This window comes from Carcharhinus amblyrhynchos, chromosome 25 (assembly GCF_965287045.1).
Source record: "Carcharhinus amblyrhynchos chromosome 25, sCarAmb.v2.hapA, whole genome shotgun sequence".
Classification (NCBI taxonomy): Eukaryota; Metazoa; Chordata; class Chondrichthyes; order Carcharhiniformes; family Carcharhinidae; genus Carcharhinus; species Carcharhinus amblyrhynchos.
The window spans coordinates 28046857-28066608 of NC_137348.1; the positions used below are offsets into that span (position 1 = coordinate 28046857).

Sequence of the window (19752 nt, forward strand, 5' to 3'; positions counted from 1 at the left end):
TTTTAATCATTTCTTACACAGAAACAGTAAATTAAGCTCACCTACATCTATATCTTATTTCTAATATCCAACACTAGAAAAATAGATTACTTCAAACTATCTCTGTTTCTTGAAACTGCTAATTTTTAATAAGATATGATTGTTATCTTCTTCATTTCAGAATTGCACACAAAATCCCTAAGGGTTAAGAAAGTACTTCTAGTATCTTGGGGCTATATAGTGATCCCAGGTATTGACTAAACACCATTTTCGTACAATACAGTTATTGGTTATAAAACATGTCAGCAAACAATGTTTCTTGGCTTTAAAAGATAGTAGGATATGCACTACTCTGGAGTGTAGTTATAAACCACAAAACAAATTTACCAGTCAAAGACAGCTATGTAAATGGTAGAATACATCCATATGCTCGGAACATATTTTCACCTCTGATACTGAGATTTAGTCTGCTGAGGAACAGCACACTAACCTTTGTCTTTATTGCTAAGATGGGCACAAACTGGACCAGATCTTTTACCATGAACAAGTCATAGATGAGGCACACTATCTCCGATTCACCCAGAAAATGATGTGGCACTCACCTCCGCCCATTGCTGTTTCCAAATGGTTCTTAAATGCTATTACAGTAAAAATCTTACATAAATGCGAGTTGGCATTGTATCTTTGGGTTCACTCACACCTGTAGCAATTTGATAGTTGTCACCGAAAGTTTTAGCTCGGTTTTCTAAAGTGTGGTAAAATGCTTCTTTGGTTAATACAGAATTCATTTGCTTAAAACATCTCTCAGAATTCCTTTCTTGGCCAGAATCACTGTATTAGTACACACGTTGCATCCAGTAAGGATCAGGTTACCATTTACTAATTGGGTGGTGTGCTATTACTGAAAGTTCTACAAAGTTACACACAAAAGAACTGAACCAACCGGCTTGTCTGCTGAACCTTTTCATGGCCCAAAGTTCAGCAGTATCCAACATTAGACAATTTAAATGCTGTCCATGAATAAATCTGTTACAAAAGTGTCTGGCTGGTATTATTAATCTTTCTCATATGCAAATGCTTAGCAGGAATTGTACATACAACTCCAGAAACAATAAATCACTTCCATTGTTTACCCAGGACATGTTATCTCAGAATACTTGCTGCTCAAGGTCAAGATTCAGTTCATCGGGGTGGGAATGTTTTCCTTTCAGAACCAGGTTTGCATGGGGCACAGGCACAGTACTTGACTGGTAAATTAATTACAGTGATACACTATACTTGCTGATGAACAGTTGCAGAGCTTAACCACTACAAAATGGTGTCTGACACAAATGGCAACATGCTGTATTGCAAATGGTGAAGCAAACTCAACTGCGCCAACTTCATATGTCAACAAAGGAGTGAAAGCAGTTTCAAGTATTGCACCCATCCTGTGACCTCAATTAAATCATTAACATTTTGAGCAAAATATGGCTCTCCTTTGGAATAACATAACACTTCTTCCAATATAGGCAAGAGTCGGCACAGACACAATGAGCCGGATGGCCTCCTTCTGCATTGTAGCGGTTCTATAGTTGCACCCAAAACAAGAACTCTGACTCAAGAACAGCTTCTCCCTTGCTGCTATCAGACTTTTCAATAGACCTATTATATATTAAGCTGATCTTACCCTTCAGCTTACCTGTAACAGACACTATGTTCTGCACCCTCTCCTTTCCTTCTCCCCTATGTACTCTATGAATGATATGTTTTGTCTGTGTAGTGTGCAAGAAACAATACTTTTCACTGTATCCCAGAACATGTGACAATAAAATCTAAATCAATGATTTAATTAACATTTCAAGACCAATATGACTCCTTTGGAATAATATGACCCTTCTTCCAATATGGGTAAGAGTCCGTGCAGACTCGATGGGCAAATGGCCTCCTGCACTGTAGGGTTCCTATTATTGCACCCAAAACAAGAACTGGGCTTCTCTCTCCACAGACACGATCAGAGCTTTTGAGTTTTCCTGGCACTTTCTGTTTTTATTTCAAATCTGCAGCATCCACAGTGTTTTGCTTTTATTCAGAGAATCATAGAATCCTAACAGTGCAGAAGGCCATTCGGCCCATTGAGTCTGCACAGACAACAATCCCACCCAGGCCTTTTGCCTGCAACTCCATGTATTTACCCTGCTAATTCCCCTAACACCAAGGAGCAATTTTAGCATGGACAATCCACCAAACCTGCACCTCTTTGGCATGCGGGAGGAAACTGAAGGAAGCCCACACAGACACGGGGAGAACGTATAAACTTGTCTGGACTCGAAATGTCAGCTCCTGTCTCTCCTTACAGGTGCTGCCAGACTTGCTCAGATTTTCCAGCATTTTCTCTTTTGGACCTGAGTCTGGAATTGAACCCAGGTCCCTGGTATTGTGAGGCAACAGTGCAAACAGCCACCCTGCTGCCCCAGGTAAATGTTCCTGGTGGTATCACTGTACCACCACATGATTTGGAATAATATTCCTCTTCTTCCAATATGGGTGAGAGTTGGTGCAGATCCGATGGGCCAAATGGCCTCCTTCTGAACTGTAGGGATTCCATGATTGCAGCCAAAACAAGAACAGGTCTCTCTTCCCAGATGCTACCAGAACTGCTGCGTTTTTCCAGCAGTTTCTGTTTTCATTTCAGATCACCAACATTTTGCTTTGATTCTACTGGAGTGACTTGGTTTCTTTAGGAATCCATTAATTTAATTATTTATTCATGTCACCTTACATTAACACTGCAATGAAGTTACTGTGAAACTCCCCTGGTTGCCACACTCTACCGCCTTTTCCCTTCAATTCACCTAACAAGCACATTTGGGAGGAAACCAGAGCAAACCCACACAGACACGGGGAGAATGTGCAAATTCCGCACAGAGACCCGAGCCAGGAATCGAACCCAGGTCCCTGGCGCTGTGAAGCAACGGTGCTAACCCCTTTGCCACCCTGCCACTCCCACGTGAAGAATTCCTGCCCGTCAGGTGGCTCTCCCAACGTTAGATCACTTGGGGAGCGGGGAGGAGTTTGCACGTGGGAGAAAAATGCGGGCATCCACCGGCGCGTGCGCTCTGCGCTCGAAAGGGACATGGGGCGGCGGAAAAGGGGGCGGGGCTCTTTTTCAGTCGTCATCCGGGGGCGGGAAGGGCCGACGGCCTGGGTCTGCCCTGCTGTGGGCGGGCGGGCGCGCTGACGTCTGGTCGGGGGCGGTGCTAGGCTGGGGTGGGCGGACCGGCGCGTCCGTGGCGGGGCCGACGCGGGATGGTGGGAGGGGCCGGCGCGCAGCCGGGGGGGCGGGGCGAAAGCGGCGGGCCAGAGCGGCTGGGGGAAAGTGGGGGCGCCGGCGCGGGAGGGCGGCAGAGGTCGGCGCTGGGGGAACAGGGCTGGCGCTGTACGGGAGAGGGGGCGGGGCCGGCGCGGAATGTGGCGGAAGGGGCCTGTGCGGGGAGGGGGGAAGGAGGAGGGGACAGCCCGGAGGGAGGGGCCGGCTCGTGAAGGGGCGGGGCCGGCTCGGGGAAGGGGCGGGGCCGGCTCGGGGAAGGGGCGGGGCCGGCTCGGGGAGCGGGAGGGGCCGGCGCCGCGCGGCGCTGACGTCAGGCCGTTTGTGCGGCTGCGCGCGCCGGGTTCCGGTTCAGTCCAGTGGCGGCCACCATGGGGAAAGTTCAGGAGTTGAGCGTAGCGTTGAAGAACAACAAAGTCGTTTACAGCCCCGGCGAGTTCATCAGCGGCGAAGTCAGGATCAAGTTGTCCGCGCAACTTAACTTCAAAGGTTAGTCTGCTTGACTCCCCCCATCCCCCACTCCCACCCCCTCTTCACTCCCGGTTCGAGCAACCCCTGAGGGCTCAAGTTGTCCCTGGAGACGGCGACTGTACATCACAGCGACTGATCCCAGGCACTGGGGCTGCTGCTTGGTGGCACAGGTCGAGGGGCTTCTGGTTATTTTGTTTTTTGTTGGGGGGGGGGGGTCGCCTCAAGGACAGAGACCTGTGGAAATGAGAGCTTTACAGGTGGACAAGTGCACTGGGAAGTGAGCAGAAGCACGAAACAATACTTCTCACTATTCAAATGGGCTTATCTTATATTGAATTGATTGATCTTTCTCCACACCCTAGCTGTGACTGTAACACTACCTTCTGCACCCTTTCCATTCCTTCTCCCCCATGTACTCTATGGATAGTATGTTCTGTCTGTATAATGTGCATGAAGCAATACTTTTAATTGTATATCAATACTTGTGACAATAAATCAAATCAAAAATATCCTAGTACATGTCAATAATAAATCAATCAATCAGAGGCAGCCAGCAAAGTGTTCAAATCAACTGAGTGGAGAGGCATCAGCAACACAAAAAGCCCCAAAAGAATTTAAGTGAGAAGTGAAAGAGGAAATGCAGAAATATTAAATTAGAGTCCTGACGAGGGAGAGTGGAAAGTTGTTTTTTATTTGTTGTGGGCTGGTTGGGGGTGGGGGGGTTGGTTGGAGGGGGGTGGTGGGTGGGTGGGTGGATGGCTGTGGAGAGTAGGGGCTGTTCAGGGGAAGGAAAGTTTGGAGATGATCTGTCAGATTTCTTTTTAATGTCCACATTCGCAGTGGTAGAAAGATTTTGGAGGAATTAAAGGGGGATTACTAATGCAATTATGCACTTTTCAGAACAACCTTTTACATTGTTTCAAATAAAAGATAATGGATGCTCTTGAGTAATCACAGCATGCATTTGTGTATTAAACTGTAATGTTTGAACATTTTGACTTCTGAGTTCTAATTGACATGCTGAAGCTGTAGAATTAATCATTAAAATCTAATTTATCTAATCTAATACATTTACCTTAATGTATTTGAGATCTAATGTGGATTTTGTTTTTGAGTTTTTAATGCAGAGCAATATTTGTAACCAAGATAAAATTGCAGATATAACTATGATAAATTTGCATAGTGTTAATTACTTAGTTATTGGAAAACAATGGCTGACTTATTGGCAATATAGAGTTTAACAAATTATTGATCATGGCCTATGAGCAAATAAGTGCAGGGCTTTGCACAGATAACTCCCTCAAAGTTTTCCCTTGTTGGTTATCACTTGACCGCCCAAGATGAAATTGTTTAATAGACTTCCAAATATTTTGTTATTGTTGAAACCTGTAACTGATTATTGAGTGTGGTATGTGGGCATGATGGAGAATGTCAAAGACTTTTTCAAGAAAGGATCATTAAAGATTATATTAATTCAGGTTAGGACTTCTGACCAGTGCAGTTTTGACCGATGAATGCAATAATTGTTTCTAGTGCAGTGTTGTGTGTTGGAATGACATGGGGAAGTAATTTTTGCCATATGCACAGAATAAGTTGACTTGAACTGAATGTCAGAAATATTTGACTGAGCAATCGTGCAAGGAAAATGGAGACCTAAGGGAGGAGATTAGGAAATATCACCTAAAGCTTGGTCAGTAAAATGATTCTTGTCAAGGTTTTTGGAAGTAGAGGCAAGAGGTTTAAAATGAAATACTTGTATTTTGCCTTCACTCAGGTGAAGCTTGGGTTCTGAAAAGCCTGTTGAGAAGATCTGAGCATTAATTGGAGAAAGAATTGGAGGAAATTGTAAATAGAATTATAATATTTAAGCTGATTAGAAACCAGTTGTTGTGTTTTTCTGCATAGTCACTATGACAAGCCATTACTGTAACCGGGTTGCTATAGTTTGGTTTGTTCAAATGATCATTTAAACATTTGTAGGGTGCATGCTTATTTTATTACTGAGCTCTGTCTTTCCAGCATTTGCACTTGGAACAAATAACCTTATCTCTGTCTTACTCATTGTTCCAAAATCAATATTCAACCTGTCGAGCTTGTTCTGCCATCCTGTTCGTTCATGGTGGATCTATATTTTAATTCATTTGTTTCCTGAACGCTTAAAATTTTTACCCAACGAAGTATTGGTTTTGAAATTTTCAGTTAAGTTAATCTCAATAGCATTTTGGGGTTGGAAGGGAGGAAACTTTCAGATTTCCACTGTCCTTTGCATAAAGAAGTACATTCTTACATTACCCTTGATTTAAGGTTAGGCCTCCTTGTGTTCTCTGACTGAGGAAATAGTTTCTTTCTTTCTCTACCTGATCAAATCTTATGAAACGCCAGTTCTTCTAAATTCAAGGGAGTATGATCCATGTAACCTGTCCTCAATCTTTTTATCCCAGTAATATTCTGGAGGCCTGTATACTCTTCAACCTGTCATGACAGAATTGAATGCAGTTTTCCAGATGGGGTTTAACCAGAGTTCTGTACAGTTGTGACATAGCTTCCAGTTCTCTTGAAATAAAGGTCAGCATTCCATTCATGTTTAGTTTATATTTTGTACCTGTCTAAGCTTTGAGTGACTGCTGTTTTAGAATACTAAACCTCTCTGATCTTTATACTTTCTAGCCTCCAGCCATTTAGAAAATACTTTTATCTTTTATTAGCTGCTTTCCCATCTTCATCTGCCACAGTTAAGCCCACACCCTCAATAGCGTTGTTCGTGGAATAGAATAATAGAATCCCCACAGTACAGGAGGAGGCCATTCAGCCCATCAATCCTGCACCAACGACAAATCCACTCTATCTCTGGAACCCCATATATTTACCCTGCTAATCCCCCTGATGCTAGTCAATTTAGCATGGCCAATCAACCTCACCCGCGTTTTTGACTGTGGTAGGAAACCGGAGCACCCAGAGAAAACTCACACGGGAAGAAAGTGCAAACTCCACATTAGACAGTGACCGAGGCCGGGAGTCGAACTCTGGTTCATGGCGCTGTAAAGCAGCTGTGCCAACTACTGTGCTGCCCATAAGGATAGGATGCAGCCAACAAAATTTAGTTAATAGAAGGTTAATGTCAGATAGCACTATATCAATACAGAAGTGGTGGAGGAGGTTAGAGAGACAGCAGAGAGTTAGGTGTTGCCAACATTTGACCCCATGTTTGACATTACTATACAGCAACATGTGAATGAGACTCGGGAGATAATGGTGCTGGACAAATATAGGACCAGGTTGATGTAGTTTTAGTGAGATTGGAGATGGAACCATAGTTTATAAGAATGAATACCATAAGAATGAAGACACTGCTTTCTTCACCAAGGAAAATAAATTTGAAACTAGTTAATGGAGCAACATCTTCCTCTGACCCATTGCTTGTGCATTCAAACTTAATGGAATGAATTGCATCTCTGCCTACTCAGCATTAACAGTATTCCAGATAAACTCTTATTTGGCTTTAAGGGAAGTACTGTGCAGAATATGACAACAGTTTTCAAATAGGCAGACTATGGAGGTTCATTGCGTGCCTTTCATAGGAAGTTGTTGACTTGGTTTTCATTTCCTTTATTTTGTGTTAAAGTAGCCTACCCGCAATGACATAAGTTTGCTCAAACTGAAAATCACAAAGAATACATTGAATACTTGTCAGTCAGCCAAGTCATGGTCCTCAAACAAACAGTAATGGATGTGTGATTCTGCGTTAAGGGTACCTTTGCAGAAGGGGTATTGCTTTACTGCTAATCAATGAAACTCGTGAATTTTGTGAATTTGGTTAAATTTAAAGCAGCAGAATTATGTTGTTCACAACTGAAGAATGGGCATGTAGATAAGTTACAACTATACAAACTCTCTTCCACTGAAAGTTATATTCATTACCTTTGAATTTGCCTGCAAGTCTTGCCTAATGCCCTCCCTGTCCAACTGTCACTATTCAAGAACAGCAGAAGAAATTGTCTGTGTACAAGCAAATAGATATCAGTGTAATGACCAACATGTAAAATGGATTATGTTGTTTACCTCATTTTTGTTTGTGGAATCCTGTGTGTCAGTTGACTGCCATGTTTCCTACTCTGGTACATTGGCAAGTCATGTTGCAGCTTTATAAAACCTTAGTGAGGTCGCACTTGGAATATAGTGTTCAATTCTGGTGGCCACACCAACAAAAGGATGTGGAGACTTTGGAGAGGGTGCAGAAAAGATTTTACCGGGATGTTGCCTGGTATGGAGGGCATTAGCTATGAGGAGAGGTTGGAGAAACTTGGTTTGTTCTCACTGGAGCCGTGGAGGTTGAGGGGAGACCTAATAGAAGTCTACAAGATTGAGAGGCATGGACAGAGTGTAAGCTTTTTCTTAGGGTTGAGGAGTCAATTACTAGGGGGCATAGGTTTAAGGTGCGAGAGGCAGATTTTTTTACACAGAATGGTGGGTGCCTGGAACTTGTGGTCAAGGGAGGTAGTGGAAGCGGACACTGTAGTGACTTTTCAGGGGCATCTTAACAAGTACATGAATGAGATGGGAACAGAGGGATATGGTCCCCGGAAGCGTAGGGTGTTTTATTTAAGTTAGGCAGCATGGTCGGTGCAGGCTTGAAGGGCCTGTTCCTGTGCTGTAATTTTTCTTTGTTCTTTGCTCTACTACAACAGTGACTTGATTGGAAGGTATGGGCAAAATAGGGATGAATTTTTGCCCATAACTTACAATCAAGTCACTGTTGTAGTGTAGGAAACATGGCAGTCAACTGACACACAAGATTCCACAAACAAAAATGAGGTAAATGACATAATCTGTTTTATATGTTGGTCGTTACACTGTTATCTATTTGCTCATACACAAGTGAATTGCTCCACCCAAGAGCTGAGCTAGACATGATAAGCCAAGTGGTTTCCTCCTGTGCTGTAAATGTTCCATGATTCTTTGAGTAAATGCAAATTTTTAAGAGCTTTCAGCCACCTCAGCTTTACAGTATCAAACCACTTTCCTAATAAAGCCCACAGCCAATCTAACACTCCCTGCCTTTAAAACTTTCTCAAAGCCCATCTGAGAGGGATAGTTAGGCGAGTAGTCAAAAGCTCAATGATTACTCCCTTTCTCCTTCTGAAGTGCCACTTCTTTTAATGTACCTTCACATTTTTTTTCCTTTTGGGAATAATCAGGAAGTGATGGAAGTACCCCTGAGTTAAATATCAACCCATTGAACCATATTCTGAACACTCTTCCCATGGCCAATAAGTCCTGACTCTGGACTTGAACTGGAACTCCTAGTTCAGAGAAAAGGGTGCCACCAGTGTGCCGCAATCCCCCCCCCCCCCCCCCCCAAACCACTGTTAAATTTGCTATATAACCTTGCATCACTAAGTGTGATGCTGGGTACTGTACAGTAGAATTATGGCAAGCAATTTGAATAGGTACAATGCAGATAAAATTATTGATGTTTGGAGCCATTGCACTGCAATGACGAAAATGAGCACATTTTCCATTCCATTCCCATGTAGCAGAATGATTTCTCAATGTAAAGATTTGAGGAAGTTCCATTTGGAGGCCAGGTGCTTTCCCAAGCAAAGACTTAGTTATTTGTTTTGGCTACCTTGTCATGTCACATGCTGCATTCATGTGACATGATTCATTAATAGATGCCTGGGAGCTTGGGAAATATCAGACAAGGCAAAGGTTGTTGTTTACTAAGTATAGTAAATTCATAGCATCTGATGGTGTATTTGAATTTTGCTTTTTGGTGTCTGGACATTTCAAGTTCAACAGTTGTGATTACGAGTTACTATAAGGTAGAAAACAGAAGCTGGGCTTACAGAGAGAGTTAATAATTTAGAATGTGGTATAGGATGAAATTTAAGGAAGCAAGGTCATTAATTTATACTGTTAAGATCCTGGAAGGTTTTGGTATGATCTGGTTAGGAACCGAAAACTTTTTGTTTAAAGTAGACAAAATTTGAAATTCAAGATGCTACACAGAGGATAAAGCCATTAGGCTCCATGGGTTTTGAACAAACAAAAATAAACTTTACTACACAAGATCAGAAAGATAAAATAATTTACAATATCCTGTATAAGATACATGTGAACTATTAACACCTGTAAGGGGTGGGTTATTTTACGAAGAAAGGCTGAACAGGTTGGACTTATAGGAGTTAGGGGCAGTTTGACTGAAACCTTTAAAACGGGGGGGTATTTTGGATGGATATGGAAAGTTTCCTCTGTGGGAGAATCTAGAACTGGCGATGGATGAGAGAAGGTGGTAGTGTCAGCCTTTAAAATAAGGGATCACGCATTTAAGAAATGCAAAATTTTTTTCTGAGGGTCGTGAGTCTTTAGAACCCTTCTTCAAAAGGCAGCGGAAGCAAAGTCTTTAAATATATTTATGGCAGAGCTAAGTAGATTCTTGATTGGCATGGTGGTGATAGATTATTGAAGGTAGACTAGAGTGTGGAGTTGAGGTTACGGTCAGATTATCTGTGATTTATTACCTCTGAATGTCTTGCCTTGAAATTCTCTCCAAAAGTTACTCCAACTCAGATGACTTCAATGATGGCCCAGCCTGCAGGGTTTCAGACTTGTCTCCTGAGATTCTGTTCCCCTGGATTTCTGATTATGTACAGATTTATCTTTTTGGCTGTGCTGGGCAGAATGCTACTACTGCAAAGGGATACCTTCGCCCCTAAGAGCCCACAGCAAGAAGGGTCCAACCATCTGCCCTCTTAGATCTTCATAGCTTCTCCAAGTCCAGTTACGTAAAGTCTGCCAACTAAAGCCCTTTTTCTGTTTGGAGCCTCTTTCTTTGCATCTCTTTCTTTATTCTATAATTCATCTCTGTCCTATGATTCTAGGACTTCTTGCCCTTTCTTTTGGAGTCCCTTTGGAGCCTCGTCCTGTTGGCTCGCTGGGGTTCTTATCAATGATGGTGCTTTGCTGCTGGGGTCACATGATCTATTTTCTGTACTTTTTTTTATTTTTCATGAAGGTGCCCTGAGAAACATTGGGCTGCGTATGCATAGCCCAGGCATGCACAAAAACTCCACGGGCCTATCAGGACTTGAAGTTCCCAACCTCTGCCTGATGATAAGGTTGGTGGGGTGACATAATGATACCCTCTCCCTGCCCTACCGCCAGAAACATTTGTCAACCAAGATGTTTTTTTGTTTATTTGGTCACCATGCAGAAGCAAACCAGTATGTCTCCTTCCAAAAATGCAAATATTTATTGTGCACATGTACAACCAGCATAAGATCCCCAGGCAATGGGTCTCCAACTATTTGTGTTAAGAGATTGAAACTTGGACAATCTGGGAATATGTGATATATAACTACATGGTGAGCTAAGCTTTCCAGCAAGCACAGAGGTCCCGAAAATTTCCTTGATTCTGATTTCACCGTTATGGTACAAGAACAGGAGTAGACCGCACTGCCCCTCTGCCTGAATGCCATTCAATATAATCATCATAGAATTCCCCACAGTGCAGAAGGAGGCCATTCGTCTCAGAGTCTGTATTGACAACAATCCCATCCAGGCCCTATCCCTGTGATCCCACATATTTACTCTGTTAGTCCCTCTTATACAAAGGGCAATTTAGCATGGTCAGTCAACCTAACTCACTCATCTATGGATTGTGGGAGGAAACCGGAGCGCCTGGAGGAAACCCACACAGACATGGGGAGAATGTGCAAACTCCATACAGACAGAATCATGGCTGATCTTTGGTCACAACTTCACTTTCCATCTGCTCTCCATGAAGCTTCATTCCCTGAGTGTCCATTTCAGCCTTAAATATATTAAATGATGGAGCTTCCACAACCCTGTGGGGTAAAAAAATTTCAAAAGATTCAGAACCTTTTGAAATTTCTCCCCACTTCCAGACTAAATGGTTGACCTTTCATCCTCAGGCTATGCCCCAGTGTTCTTGATTCCCTAACCATTGGGAAAAATACCTGTGTCTAACCTGTCAGTTAACTTCAGATGTTCAGGATTATCAAGAAACTAGTAACATGGTGTTCTGTTTTTCCACTGCATAGTGTGCACAAACGTGCCAACAAGTGGAAATTACAAATAATTCAGGTAAGCCTGTTGGCACCAACTCCTAACTTCTGGCTCCTGCACAGCAGCTGTGGCCTGATTCAATTAAGGGTAATGTTAAGGCTTACAGAAATATTCACTTATTTTGTGCAACTGAATAAGTTTACATTCAATACTGTGGGACGTGAGAGACATGTGATTTCAGCATCCTTAGTGTTTTGGTGTTGGTGACAGCAGGATTTTTCTGTATGAGATATAAGAATTAGACCATAAAAGACCATAGTCCCTAGAGTTTGCCGCCTTCAAGTTGAATAACGTAGTGATGTTGACTCGTCACAGCAATCGATTAGTCTACAATATACCCTGAGATGATGCAAGGAGAACCATAATGAAGGAGAGATTTGGGAATCAAAATCAAGTTTTCTTATCTTGCCCATCTTTCTTGACTCAGATCACTCATGCATTAAATAGCAAAATGTTTTCTAATAGAAATGTATTTTATTTGCATGTGAATAAGTAATTGCCAGCTGATTCCACAATCTCCTGAATGAGCCAGTCCATTGATTGACCTACCTGTCATTAAAATATTATATCTGTAGCAAATCACTTTAAATTCACCTTCACCTCCCTTTTAAGTGCAGGCAGTGTCCCCTTGTTCCACTGTTCTGGCCAAGGTGAAATATCCTGACACGGCTTGCATTTCTAGTCCCTTTAGGATGCTAAGCAAAGCATTCATATCACCTTTCTCCAGTGGTAACTTGCCTGATAGGTGTGCTAAAATCTTAAGTCTTGTGTGGTCTCCCACAACAGCTACCAAATTATCACATTCCCTAAACAGTGAATCTTTTTTTAGTTCAATTGTTGCTCGTCATTGCATCAATCTATTTCAAGGAAAATATTGAGCCCCACAGCTGCCTTAAGCTGATGTTTATGCTGAAAGTACAAGCTCAGGAAAATTGAATTTTCATTCATCTCAAACCCTTCATTCTACTGCTGCTCCTGTCTAGCAGGGGCCATTCCTTTCCCCCCCCCCCCACCCCTCAGCTGTAACAATATAACAAATCATTTTCCAGGTGTCCTTTGGTGTCTGGACATGACCCAACCTGGATCACTGTCTATGGAATCTGTGGATTTCCTCCGGATGCTCTGGGTTCCTCCCACAGCCTGAAGGATGTTCTGGTTAGGTGTCTTGGCCATACTCATTTCTCCCTCAGCGTACCCGAACAGGTGCCAGAGTGTAGCGCCTATGGGATTTTCTCAGTAATTTCACTGCAGTGTTAATGTAAGCCTACTTGTGCCTAATAAATAAACTTTAACTTTGAGTGAAAACCCAGACATGTAAGAATCGGTAGTTTTCTTTCATGTTACAAATATCTGTACTTTCGTGCTGGACTTGAACTGTTATCTGTTACATTATGCATTATATTTAACATTCAATGTTTACAAACCTCTTGGGTAGTTTGATAAGTCTCTAATTAAATTCAAATATTTGGTTAAACTCTAGATATTACAGTACATAGTCAATTTTCCCTGATTTCTTAAAAAAAGGTCAGTTTAAATTTCTTTAGCAATGCAAACAAAGATTTCTCCCCAGTGCCCCAAAAAACTAGCGTGTTTGCTCGGAGTTAAATGGTGCTATAAATCTTCCATTACATTGTTGTTTTTGTTTGATTTTTGATTCTCGTTTTGTCATTAGACTTTGTGTTCCCCGTGAAGATTGTTCGAGATCCAGAATTGACTCATTTTGGTTTGTAGCATTTAGTTCAAGAAACCCCATCGCCCAAGTTCCAAAGCTAAGCTGCTGTTCTAGTCGAAACAGGGTACAAAATCTACAGGCAATATTTTCATAACATGCTTAACATATGACTGTGTGTTGTACTGAATTTAGTCTTGTACTTACTGAGGGGGTGAAGAACTGCTCTACCTATTTAGAAAAGGGGAAGAAAATGAAATTAATCATAGCACTACCCCTTTTATAAAATCAGATACCTGCCTTGTGCCAATTTTTGTACTTAATCTGAGTGAGGCCTATTCAACAACAAACAATTGAGTTTGTGATACTTCTGTTTTCCACACCAGTTATCCTGGTGGCCTTTCAATGCGTGGCTACAATTTTACTGATAAATTATTACAGAACTTACTGAAAACTGGGTCAGAGCTGTCCAAATTAATTTCACTTGCACAACTGAGGGAGGGACAATGCTTCCTGTCACAGCAATCTGAGCTGGGTTTGTATCCAGATTTTAGAGCCGAAAGAATGTCTGTAACATTTGACTGGTTCCAGAATTCTGCAGTATTGTTGGAGACCAGAGCTATGAAATATTGTGGAAAAATTGCCTGGGATGATTTTCTCTTCAGTCTCCCGCCCAATCTATTAAATGGGTTTGTGTCCTTTGCACAGTGACTCACAATGGAAATTGGCAACTCTGTGACATGAATATCTACTTATCCTTTTAACGGTATGACACATGCTGCTGAAATGTGTCAATTTTAACAAATCTGCGCATCGTTCAAACAATGGTGTATGGCTTATGTCTGGATTTGGTTCTTATGATTCTTGACAATGATCTGTAGGTAGAATTGGTCAGAGCTGAGGTAATGATGACTTGGTTCTCGTCACTTGATTGCTTACTTAATTCACATGTGTTACATGTGCAAACCACAGTGGCAATCTCTGCCATTTCTATGAACTGATACGAATTCTCCTAGCACCAGCAAACCATTTTCTGTAGTAATGCGATTGTATTTTTTTTACTTTTTATTTATTTAACTGATGAATTCAGTTCACCAGTTGAAGAAAGGAATTATAGTGAATGAGCTGCATTGTTGAGGACTGCATTCAGTATATTTAGGTCCCAGCTATAATATCATTCAAGTGTATCTAAATTCTTGTCTTTGGATATGTGAGGAAGTAAAATTTGAACATTGCTTCTAAGGGCAGACTACACTCTAGCATTCTTATTGTGCTGCTGATTATCAAAAATGTCTTCCTTCCATATGGAATCAACTGACTAGTATAATACCAGCGGCACAACTCTTTCACCCCCCTCCCCCTTTCCCCAATCAACACCATCTTCTTTGGCAGCTTAATTTCTAATCTGATAACTATTGGCTTGGTACAAAGCTTCAATCATGAACTTCCAAACTTTGCTGTGTTGTCGTGGGAATTTAGTAATGTAGATTTGTAGCTTGGTCTCCTTGAACAGTAGGTGCAAGTGTGCCACGGAGTTATCTATCTTCTGATGGGTGCAAAAGTAAGGCTTGGTTGTTCCTCCATCAAATTGAAAATGTGTACAAGTGTGAGGAAAGGGTAGATGCAAAAGTAATTTAAGAGGAGAAAAAAGGAAACACAGAAAAGAGACAAAATAGTCTTATTGAGTCAGCTGGTATGATCATGTCACTGCTCCATGCATCTGAAATTATTATTGACATCGTCTTGATGACAAAACAAATGTGCACTTGCCACCCCTATTCATTATAAGTTTGTTGATTTGTGGTGATTGAAAAATAAAATCTAAATTAATCTCAATTGGCCTTGTTCATCATTGTTTGCTTTGTTTAGAGGAAAACATTTCTGCTTTGTTTATGCATCATATAAAGGAGTAGAGGCTGAAATTTAAATCAGAAATAGGCAATGGAGAAATCAGAGCATTGGCATTACTTTTGAAAGGCCCTTACAAAGAGCTGGGACAGCTGTGGTAGGATAAATGGTTGCTTCTATGCTGTAAGCCGACATAGTTTTGCTTGCTTTTTCATATTCGATCATGGATTATTTATTATTTGAGCTTAAGCAACTTGATTATCAACTGGTTAAAACTAGATCTGTATCTTGACTAGTTTGATCCAGTGTGCTCTGGTATTTCAACATCAGTTATGATGAAGTCACTTTTTCAGGATTTGGTTACATTAATTTTTCACAAAATAGTAGTAGCATTATATAGACTGTAAAATTGCAGTTATCTCCGATCTAAATAGCTTGTTACTTTTTAAAATTTTTTTTGCTCGTAACACATCAATTTTAGTTGGAGAAAGCAGGCATCTTATCAGGAGTCTGCTGGTGGTGCTCTGTGACCTGCTGCTCAGAACGGCATAAAAACAAGACAAAGATTTATATTTCAGTAAATGCCCTATTCCTTTGGTGGAGCCATTGACCATCCATTGTGGTGGGATTCCACGCTGTAACACACAATATGTGTACTGCGAATTTGATAATCAGTTGCCATGCTGTACCATTTTGTAGTTTTACTCCCCTTTCTCTCGTGTTCAGCTGTAAATGTTATTCCTATAAGCCAGCTTAACTTCCAACAGATCTGTGTGAACCTTTCCCTAGCCAACATCTGATGATGTAGTGAGCTCAGAGTGGAGCAGAATCTCTTGGCACCATACTTGGCTGGTTATATCCTCACCCTCTAATTTCGATTGCAGAAAGCAGAACTCTTCCAAATTACAAATCTGTGCGTCCCTCCATCCCTCTCAGAATGTGGGAATGTGCGAATGAGGGTTACAATTTACCTAGCCCTGTTTAGTTCAGGATTGTGGTCAATAAACATTTCTCATTCTTGGATTTAAACTGTGAAAAGCTGTCTGATATATTCTTCATAAGCTGAAAGCATATATAGTAAGACTCCTGCAGTTTTGACAAAGCACATCCTTGCTACATTCGCAACAAAACCCAGTTGCAACCCAGACCTTGAGTGTAAATTAGGGGAACCAGTTGTCCCTACCCTTGTGGTTGTAATGGATGCCATGTAGAAAAGTACTGGGAAATTCTATCACTTCCATCTCAAAATAGCTGACTGGGAGGATTTGAAGTCATCAAATTTTTTCCCGATTTTTGTAAGTCATCTTTCCTGCAATGGGAGCAAAAAATTAATTGTCAAGAACCTTTGAGTGTTGCTGTAATACACAGGAATATTGTTTGGCATTTGTTGTAGTACTCAGAGTAACCTAAATTCACAGGAATCTCCATTTTGAGAACTGCCATTTCACAATTGCTGGTCCCACATTTTTGCTAAGATTTGTATCATCAATGACATGAACTTCAATAACTTGGATTTGGATTTGATTGTATACAACTTTTGGGCAAATCATCATCAGATTCATTTTTGATGTGTATATGAAAGAGCAACACAGAACAGAGCTCATTCTGCTTTAAGGGCTGCAACTTAAACCACTGACCTGCCGAGGGTTTAGATATTAATGGAAATGTATATTTTCAAATGGAAGGAAGGGTTGTTTACAACACAGTCCAAAGATGTGCTGGTTAGATTGATTGACCATGCTCAATTGTCCCTTGGTGTCAGAGTGATTAGCAGGATAGATACATGGGGCTACAGGGTTAGGGCTTGGGTGGGATTATTGTCAGTGCAGGTTCAATGGGCTGAATGGCCTCCTTCTGCATTGTAGAGATTCTATGAGATGCTACAGAATTCACTTTAATTCGATTTACATCACAGATTACCAGAAATGGCAACTGCTTTTTGAGCAGCTCATCCATACCATAGAGTATAACCTTCGCATTGCATGGCATTAGGTTTCACTTCATGAAATTCCAGGAAGGGTTTTGTGAAAAACATTCAAAGTTCTATTAGTGGTTCAAAGCAGTTCTTGTAAAGGGACAAGTGTTCACTGATCATCACCATAGCTGGTAAATGTGAAAATGAATACACATTCAAAACTAAAGAGCACGCTGAGCAAACAAGTTTTTTCAGTTTGAGGTCTCCAGCATTACTGCTGTCAGTCTTCAGTCAATCGGATTCTCTCCATGCTATCAAGAAATGGCTGAAAGCAGTGGATACTGCAAAAGCAATGGGCCCTAACAATATTCCAGCAGTAGTTCTGAAGACTTCTGCTTCAGAAATTGCACCCCCAGCCAAGTTGTTCTAGCACTGTAATATGGAAAATTGTCCCAGTACATCCTGTACACAAAAAACAGGACAAACCCAAGCTGGCCAATTACTATCCCATCAGTTTGCTCTTGATCATCAATAAAGTGATGGAGCCATCAACAGCCATGAAGTGGTACTAGCTCAGCAATAACCTGTTCATTAGTGCTTAGTTTGGATTCTGCCCAGGCCACTTGGCTGCTGACCTCATTATAGCCTTGGTTCAAACATGAACAAAACAGTTGAATTCCAGAGGCAAGGTGAGAGTGACTACCCTTGACATCAACATAACGTTTGACTAAGTATGGCATCAAGGAGTCTAGCAAAACAGGAGTCAGTGGGAATCGGGGCAATGCTCTCCACTGGCTGGATTTATACCTTGCACAAAGGAAGATGGTTGTGGCGGTTGAAGGTTAATCTTTCAATTTCAGGACATCACTGCAGGAGTTCCTCAGCATAGTGTCCTGGGTACAACTATAGTCAGCTGTTTTGTCAATGATCTTCCTTCCATCATAAGATCAGAAGTAGGGATATTTGTTGATGATTGCACAATGTTCAGCATCATTTAGAACATAGAACATTACAGTGCAGTACAGGCCCTTCCGCCCTCGATGTTGCACCGACCGGTGGAACCAATCTAATGACCTTCTAACCTAAACTATTCCAATGTTATCCATATGCCTATCCACTGACCATTTAAACGCCCTTAAAGTTGGCCAGTCCACAACTGCTGCAGGCAGGGTATTCCACGCTCTTACTACCCTCTGAGTAAAGAACCTACCTCTGATGTCCGTCCTATAATTACCACCCCTTAATTTAAAGCTATGTCCCCTCGTGTTAGCCATCACCATCCGAGGAAAAAGGCTCTCACTATCCACCCTATCTAACCCTCTGATCGTCTTGTATGCCTCAATTAGGTCACCTGTTAACCTCCTTTCTAATGAAAATAACCTCAAGTCCCTCAGCCTTTCCTCATAAGACCTTCCCACCATACCAGGCAACATCCTGGTAAACCTCCTCTGCACCCTTTCCAATGCCTCCACATCCTTCTTATAATGCGGCGACCAGAACTGTACGTAATACTTCAAGTGCGGCCGCACCAGAGTTTTGTACGGTTGCAACATGACCTCACGGCTCCGAAATTCAATCCCTCTACCAATAAAAGCTAACACACCGTACACCTTCTTAACAACCTTATCAACCTGGGTGTCAACTTTCAGGGATCTATGCACATGTACACCGAGATCTCTCTCCTCGTCGACACTACCAAGAGTCCTTCCGTTAGCCCTATATTCTGCACTCCTGTTACTCTTATCAAAGTGAATCATCTCACACTTTTCCACATTAAACTCCATTTGCCACCTCTCAGCCCAGCTCTGCAGCTTATCTATGTCCCTCTGCAAACTGTAACATCCATCCTCACCGTCTACAACTCCTCCGACTTTGGTGTCATCAGCAAATTTACTAACCCACCCTTCTACACCCTCATCTAGGTCATTTATAAAAATGACAAACAGCAGTGGCCCCAAAACAGATCCCTGAGGTACACCACTTGTAACTGAACTCCAGGGTGAATATTTCCCATCAACCACCACCCTCTGACTTCTATCAGCTAGCCGTTGCCTGATCCAAACTGTTAAATCACCCTCAATCCCATGCATCTGCATTTTCTGCAGTAGCCTACCATGGGGAACCTTATCAAACGCTTTGCTAAAATCCATAGACACCACATCAACTTCCTTACCCTTATCCACCTCTTTGGTCACCTTTTCAAAAAACTCTAAGGTTTGTGAGGCACGACCTACCCTTCACAAAACTATGTTGACTATCTCTAATCAATTTATTTCTCAATGATTATAAATCCTATCCCTTACAATTCTTTCCAAAACTTTGCCCACAACAGAAGTAAGGCTCATCGGCCTATAATTCCCCTTCTTGAACAAGGGGACAACATTTGGTGTCCTCCAGTCTTCCGGCACTATACCTGTAGCCAATGATGACATGAAGATCAAAGCCAAAGGCTCTGCAGTCTCCTCCCTAGCCCCC

The 19752-nt window shown here is 41.8% G+C and overlaps 1 protein-coding gene across 1 annotated transcript in view; it reads left to right on the plus strand.

Moving 5' to 3' along the window:
* The first annotated feature begins 3640 nt into the window (after window positions 1–3640).
* Window positions 3641–19752, plus strand: part of arrdc1b (arrestin domain containing 1b) — a 63746-nt gene continuing 47634 nt past the window's right edge. Inside the window, exon 1 of the mRNA XM_080212080.1 lies at window positions 3641–3775. Coding sequence (XP_080068206.1) covers window positions 3658–3775 — 118 coding nt within the window. The 5' untranslated portion in view covers window positions 3641–3657. The remainder of the gene's footprint in view (window positions 3776–19752) is intronic.